Raw genomic sequence first — 25,360 nt, forward strand, 5'->3', positions numbered from 1 at the left:
AACACCCTGGACACAGTGAGATCCCAAACAGGTCATGAAACTGGCTCTCCGAGGTTCCCATATCCTGCACAGCACCGCTGAGTGATATACAGGCTTAAAAACGTACCTTCCTTAAAGGGATAGTTCAAGATTTTGTCAATTAAGCAATTTTTTCTACTTACCAAGAGTCAGATGAACTCAAGGATAGCATTTTTTGTCTCCGTGTGCAGTTTGATGGAAGTTAAAGGTTGTTTATGATGTGATTGCTAACTAGCGGAAGTCTATGCCAAAATCTCAACCTATCTCTAAGACTTAAGAAAACCAATTTGGATCAGTACGCTGAGTAAAAACTCTATGTACAATATCCATTATCAACTTTATTGAAATTCTATTTATAATGGAAAAAAGTAGTTACTGATCGATATAAAAATAAACATGGACTCTTTATCGAACATGAATCAATGTGCAAATTCATTTGTTTTCCAAAACACATACATTATTAAAAACATAACACACCACAAACACACATATCTGAGTAATTATCATTTTAAAAAGTAGGATGATCCAAAGCTAGACGTTGCCGGTGGTAGTCCTTCGTCAAACATGGTGGCGTAAGAGTTCTTGAGAAAGTCTACGTAGTTCTGAATGCTCTGCTTGTGGCTCTCTGATTGGTCCAGGCTGAGTTGCAGGTCCTTCAGACGCACCTCAAACTTCTTCTCAGCCTACACAAAGGAATCAATCCATTGAACGGACAAATAATGTATTTCTATTCTTTAAAATAAAAAAAATGGTCTGATTGGCTATGGCATCAAAAAGTACTGTACTGTATTATCATTAGCTTTAAGAGATATGAGAAACATCCTATGGTATGCAGTAGGTTATCGTAGGTGATCGTGTCTGATACTCACCAACTGATTGCTTTGTTTAATCTGTTTCAGCTCATTCGCTCTCCTGCTCTTCTCATCCTCCAGTTCCTGGATTTTAGTCTGAAAGGAACTTTCTCTGGAAACAGCTTTGTCTTTCACTTTGGACACCTTGGCATTAAAGAAATAGAGATGATGAGATGTATCAAAAAGTCAACCTCGACCTCTTGATACAAACTCAACTCCTAAAAAACACTATCTTCAAATGGTTTCTGTGCCTTTCCATTTCCTTCTGGGAACCAGTGAAAGGTTTGGACACACCTACTCATTCAAGGGTTTTTCTTTATTTTTATACAATAATAGTGAAGACATCAAAACAATGAAATAACACATATGGAATCATGTAGTAACCAAAAAATATATATTATATATTTAAGATTCTTCAAAGTAGCCACCTTTTGCCTTGATGACACTGTTGGCATTCTCTCAACCAGCTTCATGAGGTAGTCACCTGGAATGCATTTCAATTAACAGGTGTGCTTTGTTCATTTGTGGAATTTCTTTCCTTCTTAATGCGTTTGAGCCAATCAGTTGGGTTGTGACAAGGTAGGGTTGGTATACAAAAGATAGCCCTATTTGGCAAAAGACCAAGTCCATATTATGTCAAGAAAAGCTCAAATAAGCAAAAAGAAATGACAGTCCATCATTACTTTAAGACATGAAGGTCAGTCAATCTGGAACATTTCAAGAACTATGAAAGTGTCAGGGATTTCTTCGTCGGAGGACGATATGGCGAAATCATCATCGGAAAACGAGGACCAATATGCAGCAGAGTTGAGATGGTTCATTTTGAACTTTTAATAAATTCCAAAACGAACATACAAAATAACAAAAAACGAACGCACGATACACTGACAGTCCTGTTAGGTTTACACATACTAAACACGGAACAATCTCCCACAAATACACAGACAAACACACCCAACTAATATAGGACTTCCAATCAAAGGCAACACCACACAGCTTCCTTCAATTGGAAGTCCACCCCAATTAACTCAACATAGAAACAGATCAACCAGACTACACATAGAAATACATCAACATAGACCATAACTCAAAACCCGGAAATAATAAATCAAACGCCCTCCTAACTAATACACCACCCTCAACCACATAAAACAAATACCCTCTGCCACGTCCTGACCAAACTAAAATGACAATTAACCCTTATACTGGCCAGGACGTGACAGAAAGTTTCTTCAAGTGCAGTCGCAAAAACCATAAAGTGCTATGATGAAATTGGCACTCATGACGACCGCCACAGGATAGGAAGACCCAGAGTTACCTCTGCTGCAGAGGATAAGTTCATTAGTTACCAGCCTCAGAAATTGCAGCCCAAATAAATGCTTCACAGAGTTCAAGTAACAGACACATCTCAACATCAACTGTTCAGAGGAGACTGCGTGAATCAGGCCTTCATGGTCGAATTGCTGCAAAGAAACCACTACTAAAGGGCACCAATAAGAAGAAGAGACTTGCTTGGGCCAAGAAACACAAGCAATGGACATTAGACCGGTGGAAATCTGTCCTTTGGTCTGATGAGTCCAAATTTGACATTTTTGGTTCCAACTGCCATGTCTTTGTGAGACGCAGAGCAGGAGAAGAGATGATCTCCGCATGTGTGGTTCCCACTGTGAAGCATGGAGGAGGTGTGATAGTGTGGGGGTGCTTTGCTGGTGACACGGTCTGTGATTTATTTAGAATTCAAAGCACACTTAACCAGCATGGCTACCATCCCATCTGGTTTGCGCTTAGTGAGACTATCATTTGTTTTCAACAGGACAATGACCCAACACACCTCCAGGCTGTGTAAGGGCTATTTGACCAAGAAGGATTGTGATGGAGTGCTGCATCAGATGACCTGGCCTCCACAATCACCTGACCTCAACCCAATTGAGATGGTTGGGATGATTTGGACCGTAGAGTGAAGGAAAAGCAGCCAACAAGTGCTCAGCATATGTAGGAACTCCTTTAAGACTGTTGGAAAAGCATTCCAGGTGAAGCTAGTAAAAATAAAGAAAAACCCTTGAATGAGTAGGTGTGTCCAAACTATTGATTGGTACTGTGTGTGTGTGTATATATATATATATATATATATATATATATATATATATATATATATATATATATATATATATAACCCAGCAGCTGCTAACATACAGTACCTGTTGCCTGACGTCGGCCAGAGCGGCCTCCAGTTCTCTGTTGAGAGCCTGGCAGTCTGCTGAGCGCTGTTCTAGGTGCCTGCTGCTATAGCGTAAAGCGTCCTCCTGACCTGCCAGCCTACGGACCAGCCCCTGGTTCTCCCCTTGCAGCTCTTCCATCTGCCTTGAGGAATACACAAAGATACTTGAAGGGTACCTATCTAGCTACATAAGGACTTCATAACCTACACATATAACAGCCATCAGCATTGTATACACATTTCAGAACATTTCAGAATTCACCCTGGTCAGGCTTGATTATTTATTTTTTTAAACAATACAATATATCTTCAATGTCACTAATGTACTTTGACATGAGAAATATAGAAGAATCTCACTTGAAAATACCACTCGTAATAAAATGGGAGCATGCATGAAGTATGGCCTTCCCTGTGGCTCAGTTGGTAGAGCATGTTGTTTGCAATGCCAGCATGGTGTGTGCAACGCCAGGGTTGTGGGTTTGATTCCCACGGGGGGCCAGTACAACAAAAAAAAATGAAAAAATGAAAAAAAAGAAGTGCATGAAATGAAATGTATGCATTCACTACTGTAAGTCGCTCTGGATAAGAGCGTCTACTAAAATGTAATCTCTAATGAGAGAAAGATAAACTTACTTTTGAAGAGCATCCACTTTCTGCTGTAGCTGTGAGTTAGCCTCGTGGATAGACTCTTTCATGTCCAATGACGATCTCATCTTCTCCCCTTGGCTCTCCACCTGGATGGAGAATAATCATATTTTCAGAATTGGGGTTCGCCAAAAAATGTACTCTTTGACTGATTATCTTACATGCTGCATGTATTTTCAATTAGTATTGAACATGGGGACATGAATTGGGGTTCAAGCACATACAGTACAACAACACAAAGAGTTGTACAGATGCACTTAATTTGACACTGCTTCTCACAGCAGGAAAAGAATCCTGCAGCAACAGGAAATGTGAATTATTATGGGGATTATAATGAATGGACATTTTTGTAGGGGTTGATACATTTTTGGATTGCGGAAATCAAGTCAGAAATTTTAAAGTGGAAATTACAAACTTTAGAAGCTTTTTTAAACCTTGAATACACTAAAATGTAAATGTCCTGCTGCTCAGGAATATTCTCTGCGACAACAGAGTGAACAAATTAAGATAGTAGATCTGTACCATGCAATGACTGGAATTACATTGGTTTATCAACTTATCAACACAGCACCCTCATCACTGCACAAAGGTAACATGAGCAATATTCAAAGGCAAGCATTGATTGAACAGTGCTGAAACATGAATAGAAACACATCTTAAATCAGTTTAAGGTGACTATCAAGGCTCTATATACAACTAACAGGGGTACATAGGGTTGCGACCTTACTTTCTTCCCACTGCAATCTGAGCACATTCAGTCACAAACCTTAACACCAAGTCAAAGCAGGACCTGGTTGGGGATACACCATTATAACCATTGTGATTATAACACTATAAAAGGAAACCACATATCGGGTTTGACTGCCATCTGGTGGTTGGAAGTGGTAAACAGCCACATTCTACATACTGTACTGTACTCCAACAGCACTTACTTGCCCATCTACAGGTTACCATAGTCTTACTGCTAAATTGCACACCTTGACCTGCAGTTGTCTAATGGCCTCTGCCTTGTCTGCACATGTCTTCTCGGAGCGCTTCAGGTTGTCCTGGCACTCCGCAAGACTCTGCTCTGCGGCACTCAGTAACTCTGGGTACTCTTCCAGCTCCCTTACAGACCCCTCCAGTTCCAGTCTTACCTGGGGTCCATGGGGGGAGGGGCGCACCGGCCAGCAGGGCAGGGGCGCAGAGAAATGTTAATGACTGATTGCAGACACCTCTCTAAGTAGCTCTCACTGACTGGACCACAACTGACAATACACGCATAGGGAGCTGGACACTCCCATTCACTACTGATGTGTATTTACACAGAGATAATCTTTTAAAGGCTTTCAGCAAACTGTGAGGCAAACAAATATCAAAAACACAGGATGTCACATTCATTTTGATTTCACTGAACCAAATATTGTTTGTGTCAAACTATTTCAAGCAATTTGATTTTATTCTTACACATGTTGAATGGGGTATCTTTTTGCTTCAATTTCAAAGGATGAAAACCAATTTAAGACAAAGCTCTTTACATTGAATGTAGCCAACAGAAGACTTTACCTTCTCCACTTCTGCCTCTCTTCCTTCTCTGATGTTCTCTGTTTCCCTCAGAACACTCTCCAACTTTACTCTCAGATCATCCACCTCCATTTGAAGCTCTGCCACCTGAGAGGTGTGCAATAACAGGTCAATAAAAACAGACAACCTATGAATCTCTCAATGCATTTTTATAAGATTAGTAAGTATTGAAACTTGGATATGGGGGGAGGGGGATCCCTGCCTGACTCTGATCCTGTTCTGCTTGGTCTTTCCTCTCCTGTAAGATAGTGTTCTCCTCTTTCAGGGCTGCTTCAGAATGGACCAGCTGCAGTTCCAGCCCAGCGATGGACGCCTGGAACATACATAAACCAATATCATTTTGAACACAACGGGAACAAATCACGTAATAATAATAATAATATACAGTACCAGTTAAAAGTTTGGACACACCAACTCATTCAAGGGTGTTTCTTTATTTTTACAATTTTCTAAATTGTAGAATAATAGTGAATACATAAAAACTATGAAATAACACATATGGAATCATGTAGTAACCAAAAAAAGTGTTAAACAAATCAAATTCTTCAAAGTAGCCACCCTTTGGGGCGGCAGGTAGCCTAGTGGTTAGAGCGTTGGGCCAGTAACTGAAAGGTTGCTGGATCAAATCCCCGAGCTGACAAGGTACAAATCTGTCGTTCCGCCCCTGAACAAGGCAGTTAACCCACTGTTCCCCAGTAGGCCGTCATTGTAAATAAGAATTTGTTCTTAACCTAGTTAAATAAAGGTTATATTTAACAAACAAAAAAAATATTGCCTTGATGACAGCTTTGCACACTCTTGGCATTCTCTCAACCAGCTTAATGAGGAATGCTTTTCCAACATCTTTTACATTTTAGTCATTTAGCAGACGCTCTTATCCAGAGCGACTTACAGTAGTGAATGCATACATTTCATTTTCATTTCATACATTTTTTTAAACATTTTTTTGTACTGGCCCCCCGTGGGAATCGAACCCACAACCCTGGCGTTGCAAACACCATGCGTTGCAAACACCATGCTCTACCAACTGAGCTACAGGGAAGGCCAACAGTCTTGAAGGAGTTCCCACATATGCTGAGCACTTGTTGGCTGTTTTTCTTTTCCTGCGGTCCAACTCATCCCAAACCATTTCAACTGGGTTGAGGTCGGGTGATTGTTGAGGCCAAGTCATCTGATGCAGCACTCTATCAATCTCCTTGGTGAAATAGCCCTTACACAGCCTAGAAGTATGTTTTGGGTCATTGTCCTGTTGAAAAACAAATGATAGTCCCTCTAAGCGCAAACCAGATGGGATGGTGTTTCACTGCAGAATGCTGTGGTAGCCATGCTGGATAAGTGTGCCTTGAATTCTAAATAAATCACAGTGTCACCAGAAAAGCACCTCCACACCATCACACCTCCTCCTCCATGCTTCACGGTGGGAACCACACATGCGGAGATCATCCGTTCACCTACTCCTCGTCTCACAAAGACATGGCGGTTGGAACCAAAAATTTCAAATTTGGACTCATCAGACTAAAGGACAGATTTCCACCGGTCTAATGTCCATTGGTCCTGTTTTCCTTGCCCAAGCAAATCTCTTCTTCTTATTAGTGTCCTTTAGTAGTGGTTTCCTTGCAGAAATTTGACCATGAAGGCTTGATTCACGCAGTATCCTCTGAACAGTCGATGTTGAGATGTGTCTGTTACTTAAACTCCGTGAAGCATTTATTTGGGCAGCAATCTGAGGTGCAGTTATTTCTAATGAACATATCCTCTGCAGCAGAGGTAACTCCGGGTCTTCCTTTCCTGTGGTGGTCCTCATGAGAGCCAGTTTCATCACAGCACTTGATGGTTTTTGCGACTGCACCTGAAGAAACTTTCAAAGTTCTTGAAATCTCCGAATTGACTGACCTTCATATCTTCAAGTAATGATGGACTGTCGTTTCTCTTTGCTTTTTGAGCTTTTCTTGCCATAATATGGACTTGGTCTTTTACCGAATAGGGATTTCTTCTGTATACCACCCCTACCTTGTCACAACACAACTGATTGGCTCAAACGCATTAAGAAGGAAAGAAATTCCAGAAATAAACTTTTAACAAGGCACACCTGTTAATTAAAATGGATTCCAGGTGACTACCTCATGAAGCTGGTTGAGAGAATGCCAAGAGTGTGAAAAGCTGTCATCAAGGCAAAGGGTGGCTACTTTGAAGAATCTCAAATATAAACATTTATTTGTTTAACACTTTTTTGGTTAATACATGATTCCATATATGTTATTTCATAGTTTGATGTCTTCACTATTATTCTGCAATGTAGAAAATAGTAAAAAATTATCTGGAATGAGTAGGTGTGTCCAAACCTTTGACTGGTACTGTATATACAGTGGGGAGAACAAGTATTTGATACACTGCCGATTTTGCAGGTTTTCCTACTTACAAAGCATGTAGAGGTCTGTAATTTTTATCATAGGTACCCTTCAATTGTGAGAGACGGAATCTAAAACAAAAATCCAGAAAATCACACTGTATGAGTAATTAATTTGCATTTTATTGCATGACATAAGTATTTGATCACCTACCAACCAGTAAGAATTCCGGCTCTCACAGACCTGTTAGTTTTTCTTTAAGAAGCCCTCTTGTTCTCCACTCATTACCTGTATTAACTGCACCTGTTTGAACTCGTTACCTGCATAAAAGACACCTGTCCACACACTCAATCAAACAGACTCCAACCTCTCCACAATGGCCAAGACCAGAGAGCTGTGTAAGAACATCAGGGATAGAATTGTAGACCTGCACAAGGCTGGGATGGGCTACAGGACAATAGGCAAGCAGCTTGGTGAGAAGGCAACAACTGTTGGCGCAATTATTAGAAAATGAAAGAAGTTCAAGATGACGGTCAATCACCCTCGGTCTGGGGCTCCATGCAAGATCTCACCTCGTGGGGCATCAATGATCATGAGGAAGGTGAGGGATCAGCCCAGAACTACACGGCAGGACCTGGTCAATGACCTGAAGAGAGCTGGGACCACAGTCTCAAAGAAAACCATTAGTAACACACTACGCCGTCATGGATTAAAATCCTGCAGCGCACGCAAGGTCCCCCTGCTCAAGCCAGCACATGTCCAGGCCCATCTGAAGTTTGCCAATGACCATCTGGATGATCCAGAGGAGGAATGGGAGAAGGTCATGTGGTCTGATGAGACAAAAATAGAGCTTTTTGGTCTAAACTCCACTCGCTGTGTTTGGAGGAAGAAGAAGGATGAGTACAACGCCAGGAACACCATCCCAACCGTGAAGCATGGAGGTGAAAACATCATTCTTTGGGGATGCTTTTCTGCAAAGGGGACAGGACGACTGCACCGTATTGAGAGGAGGATGGATGGGGCCATGTATCACGAGATCTTGGCCAACAACCTCTTTCCCTCAGTAAGAGCATTGAAGATGGGTCGTGGCTGGGTCTTCCAGCATGACAACGACCCGAAACACACAGCCAGGGCAACTAAGGAGTGGCTCCGTAGGAAGCATCTCAAGGTCCTGGAGTGGCCTAGCCAGTCTCCAGACCTGAACCCAATAGAAAATCTTTGGAGGGAGCTGAAAGATCGTATTGCCCAGCAACAGCCCCGAAACCTGAAGGATCTGGAGAAGGTCTGTATGGAGGACTGAAGTGTACCTATTGTGGCAAACCTCTTCAAAGTTAGGAGCGTTTGTCACAAATTAAGTGGGAAACTGTCACCAAAGTCAGCCCAGAATGAAAGTTCTTTCGAACATGACAGTACCTGTGTGTTTGTTTCGCTGTCCTGGTCCACCCAGGCCGCAGGTAAGGTCAAGGATAGCAGGGTTCGGTACACAAATCTGGTTCTCGGTAGGTCCAGGTCTAAACGCCAACAGGTAAGTCCAAAACAGTCCAGCCCGTACACGGTAAATCCTGCCAATGTAATTGTCTCTTTCTCTATGGTTCATAGATCCTTCCCGCCCTCTCTCTCTCTTCCTGGTTTTTCTTGACCTTTTATCTGTGGGTCGGCTCCACCTTCTGAGGGTTCCCCTTGCTTCTGGGAATTGGAGTTTTGGCAGTCGGCCATTTTGTGATCTGTAGTTCTGATTGGGGTGGCCATTTTAGTGATCGGGCAGAGCCCGTTTATTAGTTCTGCCCTCCTATCTGCCATTTATCACTCGACCCCCTTCTTTGCCACACTATGTTAAAAATTACAGACCTCTACATGCTTTGTAAGTAGGAAACACTGCCGATTTTGCAGGTTATCAAATACTTGTTCTCCCCACTGTATATATAATTATATTATGGTGGGAATAAATTACATGCTAGAATATACAGAGAAGGTATTCGAATTAGAAAGCAGTAGAGCTACAGTAAGTTTGTTATCTTAGATAGTTAGACTATATAGGGGCTACTCCATGGCTCAAGGTAAAATTTTGGTCAAACTAAATAAATCAATAATTGTTGGGTGGTGCACAACTTCAAGGTATACATTGCCGTTTTATTTTCCTACCTTGAGGGTTGCGTTCTCAAGGCCAATGTTTCTGTTTTCAGCGTTGAGTTTTTCCACTTTTAGGAGTAAGACCTCATTTGCAGCAGCGAATTCATCCCTCTCTTTCTGCAGCTTCATAGTAATGTCTGCTATTTGGCTGTAATGAAACAAATCGAAATAAAATGACATTTTATTGGTCATGTACACATTTTGCAGATGTTATCGCAGGGGCAGCGAAATGCTGATGTGTCTAGCTCCAACAACGCAGTAATACCTAACAATTTGTATTTATTTAACTAGGCAAGTCAGTTAAGCTTCATCTTGGCCAGGTCGCAGTTGTAAATGAGAACTTGTTCTCAACTAGCCTACCTGGTTAAATAAAGGTGAATTATTTAAAACATTTTAAAGAACAACTTCTTATTTACAATGACGGGGAACAGGGTGTTAACTGCCTTGTTCAGGGGCAGAACGACAGATTTGTACCGTGTCAGCTCGGGGATTCAATCTTGCAACCTTTCGGTTTCAAGTCCAATGCTCTAACCACTAGGCTACCTGCTGCCCCACAATACACACAAATCCCCCAAATAAAAAGAAAGGAATTAAGAAATAAGCAATTGCCGCTTGCCCAAATACTTTCTGTGAGGAGAAAATCTGATAAAATAAATTAGAGAACATTATTTATTGCCTCAAGGACCTGGATTGACGATATGCCAGACTTTGTCCAGGACAAAACATGAATACTAAGGCTTGAAATGACGTACCCTTTTAGCAGTCCTATCTGTGCATCAAGCTGCACTCCCTCATCTGTCTTCTGCTCCTGTTGTCTCCTCCATGTGTCCCTCTCTGAATGAACATCAGCCAGCTGAACATCCTACATGTCATAGAACATAACATAAAGCACCTTACTGGCAGTGGCAATGAACTCACCAAGAACGGGATACCCAAGTCGTGTAAAGTAGGGGACACCGTAGCTAAAGTAAAAACTGTGTTCTTATTGGTTCCCAACATTACCCATACGTACTTTCTCCCTCAGCTTCGTGTAGCATTTATCCACAGCAGCTTCGAACCTCTGGGCCCTCCGTTTCTGGGCGCGGGTGGCCTTCTTCAGGACTTCTTTCTCCTGCGCTGCCTTCTCCGAAACACCAGAGATCTCCCCCCTCAGACTATCTATCTCCATCTTCTGTGCCATCAACTGCCTCTCCAAACCCTGGAAAAAAGACAGGGAACACGCAGTGTTTAAGCTTTAAACAGATCTACACACTAATTTCTAGCCTATTTAAAACAAATAAGATTTCACTTACGGACGACGTCCATCTTGGATGGGTCGTAAATTAATATTGTCCACCATTCTTTGTGAAACAGAAATGCGTTTATTTTTTGCTGACTTTCTTCCCAACCATCCCAGACACCAGACACACAGGCTGGAAGATACATATTTACTGGAAATGGTGTATTTTGCTTTCTCTGTGTCTTATTCTACAGATAGAATGGCTTGTCCTTACTAAGTTCTCAAATGGGACAATAAAGTGATTGATATATTCATAGACTGATGCCTGAACTTGTGTGTTACCCGGAGCTGCACAGTGAGACGGTTGTTGTCGGCCTCCCTGCTGCGTAGCTGGCCCTGCAGATGAGCACGTGTGGTCTCCACAGACTTGGTAGCATGGACCGCATTCTCTGTGTACTCCTGTGGAGCATCAAAGCAGAAAGAGATGGTGTGAGGACAATGCCTTAATTTAATTTGTACCTTTGTCAATGTTTTATCATGTACAAATTGTGGTCAGCGCTTGTGTATTTCATGTGAAATTAAAGGCCAATGCTAACCATTTCTTTCTTCCGCAAACCCATCAGTTCTTCTACAATTTTTTCTTTATCATTCAAATCTCCTTTCAAATACTGGTGGAAACAAAATAACAATAAAACAAATATATGTTATCTTTCTCACAGTACAATTTTCATTTGAAATGACAAATGTGTATAGTGAACAGCAGCAGATGCTTTTCTATCCAAAGTGTCTTACAAATTTAGCACACAAGTTCAGTATATGTGGCCCATGCGGGATTGAATCAAATCCCCAACTTTAATGTAGCTGGCATCATGTTTCAACCCACTGAGCCATACTGCACTGAAGGACCCTATTATCTGCCAAGGGGAGCTTAACAAACTGGCAGACCTTATCAAATCTTAAGACTTGGCACCGCTATGTCAACATTTCAAAGCGTTTCAATGCAGGTCTGGAGTAATGTGTGAAGTTTTATTTTTTTTCACCAAGGGAGAAGCAATTTACCAGATTATCACACTCAGCTTGTGTTAGCTTCTTTAGTAAGAGATCGATGTGTTTGTCTGTCTCCATTCGAGACGCCTAATACAGGAGACAAAAAGGGTAGTCAAATCATATGTTAATTTAAGAAGACAAAGTTGCAATAACCCTTTACTTTAGTGCACAGGTATAATGCAGTCTAAAACTTGTCATAAGCATGACCCCCTTATAAATTGCTAGCTGACAGTTCTTCAAAGTAGTAATCATTAGCCATCAGATTACAACTGTCAACCTCTGCATCCTTCAGGTCTTGGAGTTGCTGTCGAACAGACTTGTTTATCTGTTTAAAAACCTCCAACTTCTCCAGCAGAAGGCCTCTCTGCCTTGACATCCGCCGGTTATCAGAAGCAGAGTGTCTTGAGTCCTTTATAATAGAAAGATTAATTCAATTCTGCTTTTGACACCTTAAACACTGTAAACGAATTAAAGATGTTGATATCATGTCATGCCTCTCAAAATAAAGACAGGTGCACTGTCTGCACATCAACTGCAAAGGACTTCACGTACGGCAAAATCGTCCTCCAGTGTCTCCTTGAATGACATGAGCTGTATGGCTGCAGAATTGGCCGCTGCTTCGGCATCCATCAATGTTTTCAACAGGGGACTTTTGTTCATGGTTGCACCATAGTCTCCATAACTACATATAAAGAAAATACAGAGAGAGGGTTAGAAATCAGTTGGATCCACACTTAGAGCTGTGTCTGTGCAGTGTTTCTCCCAAATGCAATCGTTTTATAATGTAGATGTATAGTGTATTTTTGTGATCCCCGACGCTCGGTCTGAACATTAACATGCATCACTTGTGGTTTTGGAAGCATAAGGACCTTATCTTTCATATCAGCTAGAAATAATTTTCAAATAACAATGTTAAATTAATACACAACTTGATAGGGTTAGTGTTCCCACACGGCCATATCTCCATGTTACAGCGCTTGTTTACGGACAACAGATGGAAGACAGGAGGCAACCTCCTGTGCTAATTAGCTATCAGCTGTATGGATCTGTGCAAAACTGCTAGAGTAAGTGTATCTGTTTTATTTAAAGGATTCGTTCTTGATGATGAAAGATAGAGGCCATATGTTTTGAAAGCCGTATCGCAAGCAATGATTATTGACGTTTCTAAACGTTAAACCACAGCGTCAGGATGGAAGGAATGGTGTCTGATAGGATGGCTGCCGTTTTACATGCTCCTAACCAACTGTGCTATTTTGTTCGTTTTTTTGTTAGTTGATCAAGACTATCCTACCAACGGGACATTAAAAACTGTAATATCTTATGTTTCACAGAGTCGTGGCTAAAAGACTACACGGATAATATAGAGCTGGCAGGACTTTCCATGCACTGGCAGAACAGAGAAGCTACATCCGGTAAGACAAGGGGTGGGGGTAGGGTTTCCAACTGTCCCGTATTAATCCCTTATATTGGGCTAAATTGGTTTGTCCCATACGGGACCTCCCTTGTCCCGTAAAATCATCCAATCACAGTAAAGCGTAAACTCGCCAATTCCTGCAAAGTAATTTCTGTTATTGTTCGGTCGGTTTGGCATAGTAAGGATATATGGATAAACCTGCAAAAAAGTAAAGACTGCAGCTACAACAAACAATGTGAAGCAAAAAAGACATGGGTTAAGGTTGTCAGTGGTGACTCGACGAAAGCTTGCTGTACTTTATGTGTCGGGAATTCTCAATTGGCTATGTAGGGGAGAATGACCTAACTCAGCATGCATCCACAGAAATGCACAAGGCCACGCTAGCTAAAGGTGCTAGCAATATCGGTGCATTCTTCGTGACGTCTACTGTGGAAACTGACAAAATTGGAAAACACCTCTCCGTTTACCAGTTATTGAGCAGTGCCAACAATCGCATTCTGAAAGCTAATTGCCCAGATCACATAGCTCATAATGCCTGCGATCAGCTGTCAGTGGATATTGAGACAATTGTTTTACAGATCTACAGCCACCTATCAGTATCTGCTTCCCGAAGAGAGGAACTGCTTGCATTTTTTGCCTTTGTTGACATTGAGTGGCGTGAAATTCTGCGACATGTTTGCACACGATGGCTCTCTCTTCATCCAGCTGTCGATTGTCTCCTGCGAAGCTGGCCAGCTCTTACATCATACTTCAGGTCCCTTGGGGAGACCTGTCCTGTGGCACTGAAGAGTATTTTTGAGTATGAAGAAAAAACAGAAGCTGCTGAGATTTATCTGTGCTTTTTCCACAACGTGGGTGTCTTTTTGACCAACTCGTAAAAAAGCTGGAGGAAAAAACGCTCTGCATCACAGATGTTTACGAGGAAGTCCAAAAGTTCAAAATGAAGATGCTTCAGCTGAAACAGGACCGTTTTTTGGGGACGCGCTCTTTGAAAGGAGGGAGTAGTGCAACGACCCTGGGTTTATAAGCGCGGATGTCGACTCTGCCGCTCGAGCATGCATTTGCGGCACAGTCGATAGCGCGCTGGACTTCGGGCTAGAAGGTCGAGGGTTCGAGACCTGCTCCCTGCTGTTTCATTACTATACAATTGTTTTGCCTTTCCAATTGAATAAGAATATACACTGTATATTCATTCACACAAAACCATACCCATACCGCCGTGGCACCGTGCACTGCACACGACCTTTTGTCCCCTATTTGGTAGTAAGGAAGTTGGCAACCCTAGGTGGGGGTGTGAGTATTTGTCAATAACAGCTGGTGTGCGATGTCTAATATTAAAGAAGTCTCAAGGTATTGCTCGCCTGAGGTCGAGTACCTTATGATAAGCTGTAGACCACGCTATCTACCAAGAGAGTTCTCATCTATATTATTCGTAGCCGTCTATTTACCACCACAAACCGATGCTGGCACTAAGACCCCACTCAACCAACTCTATAAGGCCATAAGCAAACAAGAAAATGATCATCCAGAAGCGGCGCTCCTAGAGGCCGGGGACTTTAATGCAGGCAAACTTAAATCCGTTTACCTAATTTCGACCAGAATGTCACATGTGCAACCAGAGGAAAAAAAACTCTAGACCACCTTTACTCCACATACAGAGACCTGTACAAAGCTCTCCACCGCCCTCCATTTGGCAAATCTGACCATAATTCTATCCTCCTGATTCCTGCTTACAAGCAAAAACTAAAGCAGGAAGCACCAGTGTATCGGTCAATAAAAAAACCGTGTTCAAATGACGCGGATTCTAAGCTACAGGACTGTTTTGCTAGCACAGACTGGAATATGTTCCGGGATTCATCCAATGGCATTGAGGAGTACACCACCTCAGTCATCGGCTTCATCAATAAGTACATCAACGACCTCGTCCCGACAGTGACCATACGTACATATCCCAACAAGAAGCCATGGATTACAGGCAACATCCTCATCGAGCTAAAGGCTAGAACTGCTGCTTTCAAGGAGCGGGACACGAATCCGGACCTTTATAAGAAATCCCGCTATGCCCTCAGATGAACCATCAAACAAGCAAAGCGTCAATACAGGATTAAGCATGTGACAAATAAAGTTTGATTTGAAGTTCAGATAAGGCAGTGGTAGGCGAAGCTAATGGCTGAGAACTGTAGGGAGAAGGCAGAATGCCGCCTAGAGATTGAGAGCTAACTATCCCCTAAATAAAACTGTGTCCCATATATCTCACTAGTTGCTCTCCATCTCAAGGGTTTTAGTGTAGACGCTGCTGCGTATCCTGCTCCCTCTCCCAGGCTCTGAGAAGCCATCTAGATCATCGTCTAAAGAGTCCTGGAAGGGATCCTCAGGAGACATGGCTTTCATTTCTGCAGGGGGAGGGTGAAAGAGGACTATAGGTGTTAGTCTTACAGTTTTCCCATAATCACATTTCTATTTTCTAATAAAAGACACTAGACAACTGTAATGACAAGTAAATTATGAAAATGATTGATGCACTGACACAATATGATATGAGAAGATATACACAGACAATACCAGACAAGTGTACAATGTAATGCAAGTATAGCTAGAATTGTAGCTAACTAACAGGTGTCATACATGGAAATTGTCCAAGGCAACATTTACCTGTTCTACTTCTCAATCAATTACTATCTCCTCTACAAACAACCCTGTACTGTCACTGATTATTAGGCTACAACTAGTGCTTGTTCTTTTCACCATTAGCTATTAGCTGAGCTGATCCATTTTGACCTTCAGAGCCAAGGAACAGTAGTTAGCTAGCTACACAAGCTATGGTATCTGGATACAGTACGCTAGCTGACTTAGCTAGCAAAGGCCAGTTTGTTAGAATTACTAAGATGAAACGCAAAATCAAACCGAGTTTGCATTAGGTAAGAAACATCTATGACGAAGACGTAATCTAGCTAAAATGGTAAGGTGAGATTTCAAATTAAATCTGTTTTTACCTTCATTCACTTTCGTGCCTCTTGTCTTGATGGAAACCCTTGTCTTGTGCTACTGTACTGTAAGATGCTTGGCGTTCGTTGCATCCATTGGTTGATTTGAGTCCCGCCTTTTTACTCGCGATAAGTGATTGGCTGAGGCATTGGGCGTAAAGACGTAACGTAAACAAACCCTACTTGAGCGTGGTTGTTAGCTAAATTAACCAAACAATGGTTGTTTGGGGTTTAACCCATCCACATGCATTTTCTATATGAAATAAATATTATGTCATAAACAAAATATTTAGAGTAAAACCGAAATCAACAACAAAGTAATTAAACTGGAACAACAAAGTAATGAACATGTGTTAATGAAACTCCACGGGATTCAAAAACTGGACAGTAAAGTCACGTGACAGCCAAGTTTGGAACGGACCGTTTTGATTGGATGAAGCACTTTATTAAGTTTCTCTTCTCAATTTTAGATTTCACCACAACTAACTTACCTAGTTATTGAAGAAAGCACACACGTTTTGGTTATATGTAACCGTACATTTGTTTGGCATGGAGGTCATATCTCTTGACGAGGAGCTTATTTGCGCCGTCTGCCGTGACATATTTGTCGAGCCTGTGACTTTGCCCTGCGGTCATAATTATTGCGAAGGGTGTGTGAAGCAGTTGAAAAGATCTGCGGTGTGTTGGGTTTTATTTCACTTATTAGATGTGATGCATTACCATTTACAGTAGATGTAGGCCTAAGTATGAACGGACTGTAATGCACTAATAGGTTTATATTGTATTAACATAGATTGAGCAACATATAATAGACATGACTAACTGGAGGGTTGCTGGCTAGTAGTGTAGGCTGAGTAGACTCGTGACACACACACAATGCCTGGTTGTGGGGCCGCTCATGGACAGGTGTATGTGAGGAACTGAGAGGGGAGAATGGCTGTGGCACAAGAACAGGCACTGTCCTTGGGTGTCTGACTCTCGGGTACACACATGAAGATAAGCTAGAAGACAACTATGCTTGGCAACAAAGATGCGTCTAGAGGCTGGGACCAGCCTGTACGCCAACGATAGGATGAGTAAGTTTAAACCACGCTCATCCTCACTCTGACAGGCCAGCAGTGAACAGGAACTATCTCTGTCAGAGTATTTAATGAAGAATTTATGTCACTTTCAGTTCTCTGTTTGCCCTGCGAGGTGTTACAGTGAACCCGTATATACGAAGATTGCATTTACCATTTATTCTGCTTGACTAATTCTATTAATAAACAGCTGAAAATATATTCAGTAGCCTAGTGTTACATTTTGTTCTGATACCAGAATTGAATTGACGCAGCCCTAACAGGTGAAAGTCGAAAACATCAATGCCGAGGGTGGATTCGAGAGACTGTATGTTACACCTGTCCTCTTTGCCTTGCGATTCAACGTTAAATTTGAAAAATAACGTGGTACTTAACAACATAATTGAAAAGTACCACAGTAAACGTGCAAGCGGTGTCGACTGCACTGTCTGCAAAGGTGAGCAGAGGATGTTCGCAGAAAAGAGTTGTCAGCTGCGAAGAGTCATATTGCACCGTCCACATCATACCACACTTAGAACGCTGTACTGCGCCAACACGTTCTGGTGAGCCCGATGGGCGACACTGGCAGACTCTGCAAAGAGCACGGGAAGTTTACTGCGAGACAGACCAGACCCCCCTGTGTGCCTACTGCACGCTACCTGCCGAGGCCAAGCACACGGATGGGCACAACGTCGTGAAACTGGAAGATGCGCTGGATACTTTAAGGGTGAGGTGGTGTCTCATATTTTCATTTTGGTCACTTGTGCATTCATGGAAGATACTTTGAGTTTGTGCTATTTTTCATCGTTTAAGTTATATGGTGATTGGAATCTAAACTTTCATAGTATTTCCACATAGTATTTCCACAACAACCGGCAACAGTTCTCTTTCAATCACCCACGTGGGTAAAACCAATGAGGAGATGGCACGTGGTACTTCTATAAACCAATGAGGAGATGGGAGAGGCAGGACTTGCAGCGTGATCTGTGTCAGAAATAGGAATGACTTCTATTTTAGCCCTTGGCAACGCAGACTCTCGTTGGAGCACGCGATCAGTGTGGGTGCAATAGCTGAGGCTGACGACGCCACTCGTGTCATGTGCGTTGCAAAATGATTTTAGAAATCTATGTTATTCAATTATTGCACTCACACTGCTCAAAGCATCTGCATAGCCAGGCTCTAAAATAGAACTTGGTTCTATTTGTGATGCTTGACGCACTGCAAGTCCTGCCTCTCCAATCTCCTCATTGGGTGACTGAAAGATGAACTGAGGTCCACACTCCAGTCCAGTTGGAGGTGGTAATGAACCTTAAAGTTCTTTGCCAACTGCCATATGAAGTCCAAAAAAGAAGCGGTAGAGATTACTAGAAACCACCTCGGTTTACCCTTTTATCTGTGTATTAATTGTCGAAGTAGAAGACCTTGTGCAGTTCAAGTAAAATAACAACCCAATGTTCATATACCAGGACAAATTAGCTTGCAATAGCAAGGTAGCTAAATTGCCATAATTGTTTGCTTTTTAACCTGTCCCCAAATTAATATAGGTGGTTCTGATTTTTCAACCTGCGTGTCTTGATTGTGTCTGGTGTGTGTGGACAAAATCAACGTGTGTGTGTGTGTGTGTGTGTGTGAGCGGTCTGGTCAGCATGTTACTGTGCATTATTTTCAATTGTGGTTTTGTCACATCTTTTTTTTCTACCCGTATCTCCTTTACATACAATTATTAACTATGCTCTTCCCTGATGTTTTCCCAAACTTTACAATGCCTCTGATGCTTTTCACTCATGTTGTGGTGCAAATATTTGTTTTACTCCTTCCCATATTCAAGTCATTTACCATGTTTTCCTTTTTAGCCTCATGAACATAACTTGGTTGCAGTTTGTATCTGTGCTAGAATTGTTAAAGTCCATAAAATATATCAGTATTGTCGATATTGCATAGGAAAATAACAGATAGGTATTGGCCCAGAATTTATGAATCCCTAACTTGAAAGTGTAAAAAAGACTATGTACACTGAACAAATATATAAATGCAAAAACAGTTCATATGAGGAAATCTGTCAATTGACCTGTATTAGGCCCTAATCTATGGATTTCACATGACGGAATAGATATGCATCTGTTGGTCACAGATACCTTAAATAAAAGGTAGGGGTGTGGATCAGAAAACCAGTCCGTATCTGGTGTGACCACCATTTACCTCTTTTGCGTCGAGTTGACCAGGCTGTTGATTGTGGCATGTTGTCCCACTAATTTTCAATGGGTGATGTGACAGGTGAGTATGTCGGCCATGGAAGAACATGGACACAGCATCCAGGAATTCTGTACAGATCCTTGCGACATGGCGCTGTGCATTATCATACGATAAAATGCAATTGTGTTTGTTGGCCATAGCTTATGCTTGCCCATAATAACCCTACCACCATGGGGCACTTTGTTCACAACGCTGACATCAGCACGACACCATATATGCTGTCAGTTGAAATCGGGATTCATCCATGAAGAGCACACTTCTCCAGCGTGCCAGTGGCCATCGAAGGTGAGTGTTTGCCCACTGAAGTCGGTTACGACGCTGAACTGCAGTCAGGTCAAGACCCTGGTGAGTACAACAAGCATGCAGATGCGCTTCCCTGAGACTGTTTCTGACAGTTTGTGCAGAAATGCTTCAGTTGTTCAGTTTCATAAACTGGCTGGTCTCAGATGATCCCCTAGGTTAAGAAGCTGGATGTGGGTGGCTGGTGTGGTTACATGTGGTCTGTGGTTGAGGCCATTTGGACGTACTGACGTTCTCTAAAAGATAATGTTGGACGTGGTTTTTGGTAGAGAAACAAACATTAAATTCTCTGGCAACGGCTCTGGTGGTCATTCCTGCAGTCAGAAAGACCATTGCACGCTCCCTCAACTTGAAACATCTGTGGCATTGTGTTATGACAGAACTGCACATTTGATTGTCCTCAGTGCAAGGTGCACCTGTACTGATCAGGCTGTTGAATCCGCTTCATATGCCACACCTGTCAGGTGTATGGATTACCTTGGCAAAGGAGAAATGCTTACTAAGAGGGATGTGAACCAATTGTTTACAATCTTTGCGAAATAAGCTTTTTTTGCATATGGAACATTTCTGTGACCTTTTTATTTCCGCTCATGAAACATGGGAACGGCAATTTAGTTTTATTTTTTAACTGCTCGCAAATTGCTTTTGGTGAACAAATCAGTCTGAAAATGTTTCAATCTGTGCTGTACTCTGTTGAACTTTTGAAATCCTGACATAGCCCTCGAGTCAAGATTATTGCTCACCCTTGTTCTGTGGCAACGCAAATACCTTTTTAGTAGTGAGGGGCATTTGAATGATTCTTCTTTCACCTAGTAGAGCTGGTTCCGAACAGCTTTGTTCAGTAGCCATGATTGTTAAATAGACATGGGCGGGGGCCTAAGACTGGCTTCTGCCTGGGGCCTCCGCCTGGGGCCTCCAAGTCAATAACTCCGCCCCGGTGTGAATGCAGCATTTGTCTGGTTTAACCAGGCTACACTTCTGACGGGCACCCATTTTCATAACAGGCCAGTCTGGAGAGGCAGCAAAGTGAGTGCACAGCCTTCCTGTGCAGAATCAAGCTGTTCCTGGAGTTTGAGGAGCAGGCGTGGCAGAAGAGATTCTCTGTGGACATGGTGCAGGAAAGGGAAGCAGCGGACAGGGGAGCTGATGAGGCTGCAGGACAGGCTGACAGGCACAGAACACCCTGCTGAAGACTCAGACCATCAGAGACCCCCTGGTGCTGCTCCAGGTAGAGCAAAAGCATGATTAGGGCATAATAAAAAATGTATATTAAAAGAAAGACTGAACGCTGACGTGAAACAATGGTGAGCACAGCATTGTCTGGTTTGTCCAGGCTAGGAGTGTACTGGGACGTAAGTCTAAATGAGAGTTGAAATTCGGCACCACAAAAAACAAAAACAGAAGGCAGCGCACCCAGTGCCGCTTATGCTAATAATCAATTCATTAAGCGTATGGCTACGTTTCATAATGATTTATTTTAACTGTTCGATTTCATTTCATTAAACGGCTCTTGAAGAATGAGTGGTAAGTTTAAATTATTTTTATGACTGCATTATAGCTGAAGACACCACCCACAATTCCCTCAAAGTAGAATAATTAAATGTCATGCCTTTTTCTTTTTTTAAATGACCCAGCACCACAGTATTTATTTGACACATTTCTTTACAAGTATGTAAATAATTGCTGCAAGAGACTGTACATATGCTACACATTATGTTCATCTCGCTAAATTCTGAACTTCAGTGATCTTAAATTTCCCCGTTGCAGGGCAGACCTGCTTCAAAGGGACGTTTGTTCCCGTCAGATGAAGATCAGTAATTGGAGTGGAACCAAACTTGTGGCTTCATCTAGAATCACCCCCCCTATTCCAGACTCTCCAGAAAACATTTCAAGGTGAAGAGCAGTTAACACAAGTTAAAATATATATAATTATTAGACTGATTGGTTCAATATTCAGCTATCTGAGCATTCACACAACTATAGTACATTAGAAGCCTATTGTGTTTTTGGCCAGCTAATTGTTCCTGTCAGCCATTTTAAAGTGAAGTTTTGGCTCGTATCTCTAATATTATGTATCTGTAGGAGATGTCATTTTCTTTGCTGAATTAAGTGCCCACCCCAAACTGAAGTTGGACTCTGGCTCTGTGTGGGTGACTGAGGAGGACCAGCGACATGAGGAACCATGTTACCTGGATCGGCCTTACTGTGTGATGGGAGTCATTATCTCCTCCAAGGGTGTGCACAATTGGGAGGTGGGAGTAGAGGGGCTCTTCTCTTGGGCCCTCGGTGTAGCCTTCCTTGGCCCATACCAGATAGCGGTGACCTGCAAGCTCGGCACTGATGACCAGTCTTGGAGTCTGAGTTAGAGCAAGCAGCAGTTCTCTGCCCAGCATGACTGGCTGGCATTTACGTTCCATGCACCGGACTCCAACCCACCCAGACGGAGCGGGGTCTTTCTGGGTGTGGACAGTGGAATCCTGAGCTTCTACGATGCAGTGAGGATGGTGTGTCTCTACACTTTCTAATGTACGCTGGATCAGGACTCAGCCAGCCAAACTTACCTCAGACCAGCCTTCTGCCCTAGGCTGAAGGAGGACGACCAGCCACTGTCGACTAGGCCGATGAGGGTGCTGCGACCAGTCTCAAACTTTTAGGCACTACAACCAACGGCATCCTTCACACTAATAGTTGCACTAGCAGCTAGCTAACATACTTTTCTTCTTGTTCCAAATGCTTGGTTTGAACCACTCACCATTGATTGTTTGAAATGAAGTAAATATGGAGAATCTGTTTTTGTAAAGCCGCTCAAACTGTTACACAGCTTAAAATGACGCTACAGTTTGGCAAAATCCCAAAATGTAGTAAGTTGTCTGAGCCTTTGAATGTCGTAAGTGAACTAATTAGATAAATATATGCAGTGTGCATAGCATCTGAGCATCAGCAATGTATTGTGCCTTTTCCTACATGTTTCCTACCAGAATAGACTACCAAATCTACAAATGCTTATTGACAAGTGTTTAGTTTACATTTTTTGTGGTCCTCTGTTGGATTGTTCCTCTAACACGGCATTAAAATACCTTGGTCCTATTATCATTATTGTTGTGATGGCAGCATTTTACAATAGTTAAAAAATATATATATATACCGTATCTGGGATTTACTTCCTGGTTCTGGTCGCAGTCCTATAATTGTTAAACAGCAGTAGGTTACTGCTATCTCCTGACATAGCTGGCATTCTCACACATCATCAGCCCATCAAGCTGCTGGACAATGTCTGGCTCACCAACTTCCAACGGACAGGAACAGGGCACACAAAGGTCTGAGCACTATCTTGAGGTTAACTAATGATATGCATTAAAAGTGCAGCTGGAGACAGTATGGTTGGGCAAAAAAATTGTCAAATTGAGCAGCATCATTATCTTTTTTATTCAACAGAATAATCTGAGTAACACATTTGCATCCAAAAGATTCTTCATTATACTATCACACTGGAGTTGTGATGGGCTTTATGGCATTTCAAAAGGAAGAGATTTCACTTTTAGAAGTCAAATGTCTGCATCCATTTATGACATGTCATAACAATCAATGCATTTTCTGCTGAGCCCTCTACATAAGCTTTCTCTAGCAAAACAAGTGATAGTGAGAACATGATTGACATCGATCTGATTTACATCTTGTTGACAGTGGCAACGGTGACTCATTGAAAAGCCAAGGGCAACAACTGACAAACCAAAGTAGCTAAATGAAAATGAGTACGGCTTCATTTTGCTCCTCTAGAGAACAATGCTACTAGCATTCATCATCCAGTCCACCATGGACACGTTAATGTCAATTTAAATGTCACTTCATGTCCAACTGGCACCATTGCATCTAAGTTTGGTAGGTGAAGAGGGAAGGTTTCATGTCATAAAGCATCTTTTGAATGGCGCTTATAACGTCAGAGAAACGTCACATCGTCTTGAGACTCCACCCAGCACCACTGAGTGTCATACCCCAACAGAACCTCACAACTGGGAATGGTCTGTTCCTCCACCCCCACGATGTCACCATCCGAGGCCCCTTGTCTCTCCTCTGGGAGACCACAGTGCGGTGTCCCAGTTTCTCCTGTCCTCTCAGGAGGGCTAACAACGCCCTCTAGTGTCAACCCTGTGTCATTACAAGAAAAGGCATTGGTGAGGATATGGAAGTAGCTGTACCCAGAGATGCTATCTGGTACTTTCAGCTCTTCTGGTTCTTCATTGGCATCATTTAGAGGACTCCGCCAGCTAGTTAGGGCCAGACTCAGGCCCTCTCTGCAAGGGGACAAGCCAGACCCAGGCCCCTCAGCCAGGCTACACTGGCTGCTTGTCAGGCTGCTGGCCAGCGTGCCACGCTCCTCCAGCAGCCAGCGCACAGCCTCCATGGCCTCATGCACCGTCACCAGCTGGTGCAGGATCCGCACATCTGCAGCACGCAGACAGCCCTGTGGGAGGAGGGTGGGGAGGGAATGTGAGATGACAGTAGTGAGCAGAGGAATTTAGACTTAAAATGTTTTGAATGGAATGAGGGGCCTCAGCTGGGTGTGGTGATAGACCTGTCAATGACTGTCATTAATAATGGTGAAGTGGTTGTACTGTCATTAATAATGGTGAAGTGGTTGTACTGTCATTAATAATGGTGAAGTGGTTGTACTGTCATTAATAATGGTGAAGTGGTTGTCACTAATGCCAGCCAAACATGGTCTGGTGGGAGAGTTCTATACAGCATTTGTATAGCTTTGAAAAATAAACCCAGTCATAGAACAACTGAACAGAATAAATGAATGCACACACACAGTTTGTATAATCAAATCGTACAGAACTATTCAAAATTGCATTCTGCAAAGGAATCCTTACCATCTCCAGCTTCAAGTTTCTGATCTTGTCCGTCAGACTGTCGCTGGTGCGGTTGTCTGTCCCCTCCGGACGATTGGAACTCCACTCAGCACCGAGCGAAGCATTCCCCTGCATCCACCTCAACAGGCTCTCCGGAGTTTTCATCCCAATTTTATTTTCCAGCTCTTTCAAATCTGGAAATGAGTCGTACACACTCTCTTCTTCCATAATCAAATATTATGAAATCCTATTTCAATATAGAATTGTTAGAGAACTTTAGGGGTAGCTTACGCGCAACGATCCAAGCAAACAGTATATTGGAAATCAGCCCTGACAAATTACCTGTGACACAAAACATGTTAGCTTGCCCGCAGGCATAGTCAACTTGAAAAAAAGACCTCACGTGCGCATTGTGTTCCTGAACGCTCCATAATGAACTGGGATTCCATTGAGAGACTG

The 25,360-nt window shown here is 42.5% G+C and overlaps 2 protein-coding genes and 1 long non-coding RNA gene across 4 annotated transcripts; 1 reads left to right on the forward strand and 2 right to left on the reverse strand.

The window, feature by feature from the left end:
- Nucleotides 1-336: 336 nt before the first annotated feature.
- Nucleotides 337-16,662, reverse strand: LOC106569305 (protein BCAP). Its single transcript, XM_014140520.2, has 16 exons — nt 16,447-16,662; nt 15,711-15,846; nt 12,592-12,721; nt 12,317-12,448; nt 12,052-12,126; nt 11,589-11,660; nt 11,335-11,451; nt 10,786-10,971; nt 10,526-10,635; nt 9,786-9,921; nt 5,498-5,608; nt 5,278-5,382; nt 3,721-3,821; nt 3,068-3,230; nt 888-1,013; nt 337-701 (listed from the first exon to the last, which is right to left on the reverse strand). Exons 2-16 carry the CDS (start codon nt 15,842-15,844, stop codon nt 522-524), a joined length of 1,878 nt encoding a protein of 625 aa, XP_013995995.1. The 5' UTR covers nt 15,845-15,846; nt 16,447-16,662; the 3' UTR covers nt 337-521.
- Nucleotides 16,663-16,864: 202 nt separating this feature from the next.
- Nucleotides 16,865-23,138, forward strand: LOC106569354 (uncharacterized). 2 transcript variants are annotated; one of them, XR_006758799.2, is made up of 3 exons: nt 16,865-21,276; nt 21,816-21,941; nt 22,131-23,138. It is a non-coding gene; the product is annotated as an uncharacterized LOC106569354 (long non-coding RNA). The 2 variants fall into 2 exon arrangements; XR_006758798.2 differs by having other exon boundaries at nt 16,865-21,941.
- Nucleotides 23,139-23,450: 312 nt separating this feature from the next.
- On the reverse strand, nt 23,451-25,140 carry LOC106569304 (leucine rich adaptor protein 1). The gene is made up of 2 exons (XM_014140517.3): nt 24,923-25,140; nt 23,451-24,510 (listed from the first exon to the last, which is right to left on the reverse strand). The coding sequence occupies exons 1-2, from the start codon at nt 25,127-25,129 to the stop codon at nt 23,986-23,988; spliced, it is 732 nt and encodes a 243-aa protein (XP_013995992.1). The 5' UTR covers nt 25,130-25,140; the 3' UTR covers nt 23,451-23,985.
- Between the last annotated feature and the right edge of the window lie 220 nt (nt 25,141-25,360).

Source organism: Salmo salar, chromosome 14, assembly GCF_965601325.2.
Source record: "Salmo salar chromosome 14, fSalSal1, whole genome shotgun sequence".
Lineage (NCBI taxonomy): Eukaryota > Metazoa > Chordata > Actinopteri > Salmoniformes > Salmonidae > Salmo > Salmo salar.

Excerpts from the sequence above, each read along its gene's own strand:
- LOC106569305 (XM_014140520.2), bottom strand. The coding sequence starts at position 15,844 with ATGAAAGCCATGTCTCCTGAGGATCCCTTCCAGGACTCTTTAGACGAT. Across the intron at positions 12,449-12,591 it reads CACTGGAGGACGATTTTGCC|GACTCAAGACACTCTGCTTC; the intron begins GTACGTGAAGTC and ends TCTATTATAAAG. Across the intron at positions 11,661-12,051 it reads AAGCTGAGTGTGATAATCTG|TATTTGAAAGGAGATTTGAA; the intron begins GTAAATTGCTTC and ends TGTTTCCACCAG.
- LOC106569304 (XM_014140517.3), bottom strand. The coding sequence starts at position 25,129 with ATGGAAGAAGAGAGTGTGTACGACTCATTTCCAGATTTGAAAGAGCTG. Across the intron at positions 24,511-24,922 it reads GAAACTTGAAGCTGGAGATG|GGCTGTCTGCGTGCTGCAGA; the intron begins GTAAGGATTCCT and ends CTCCTCCCACAG.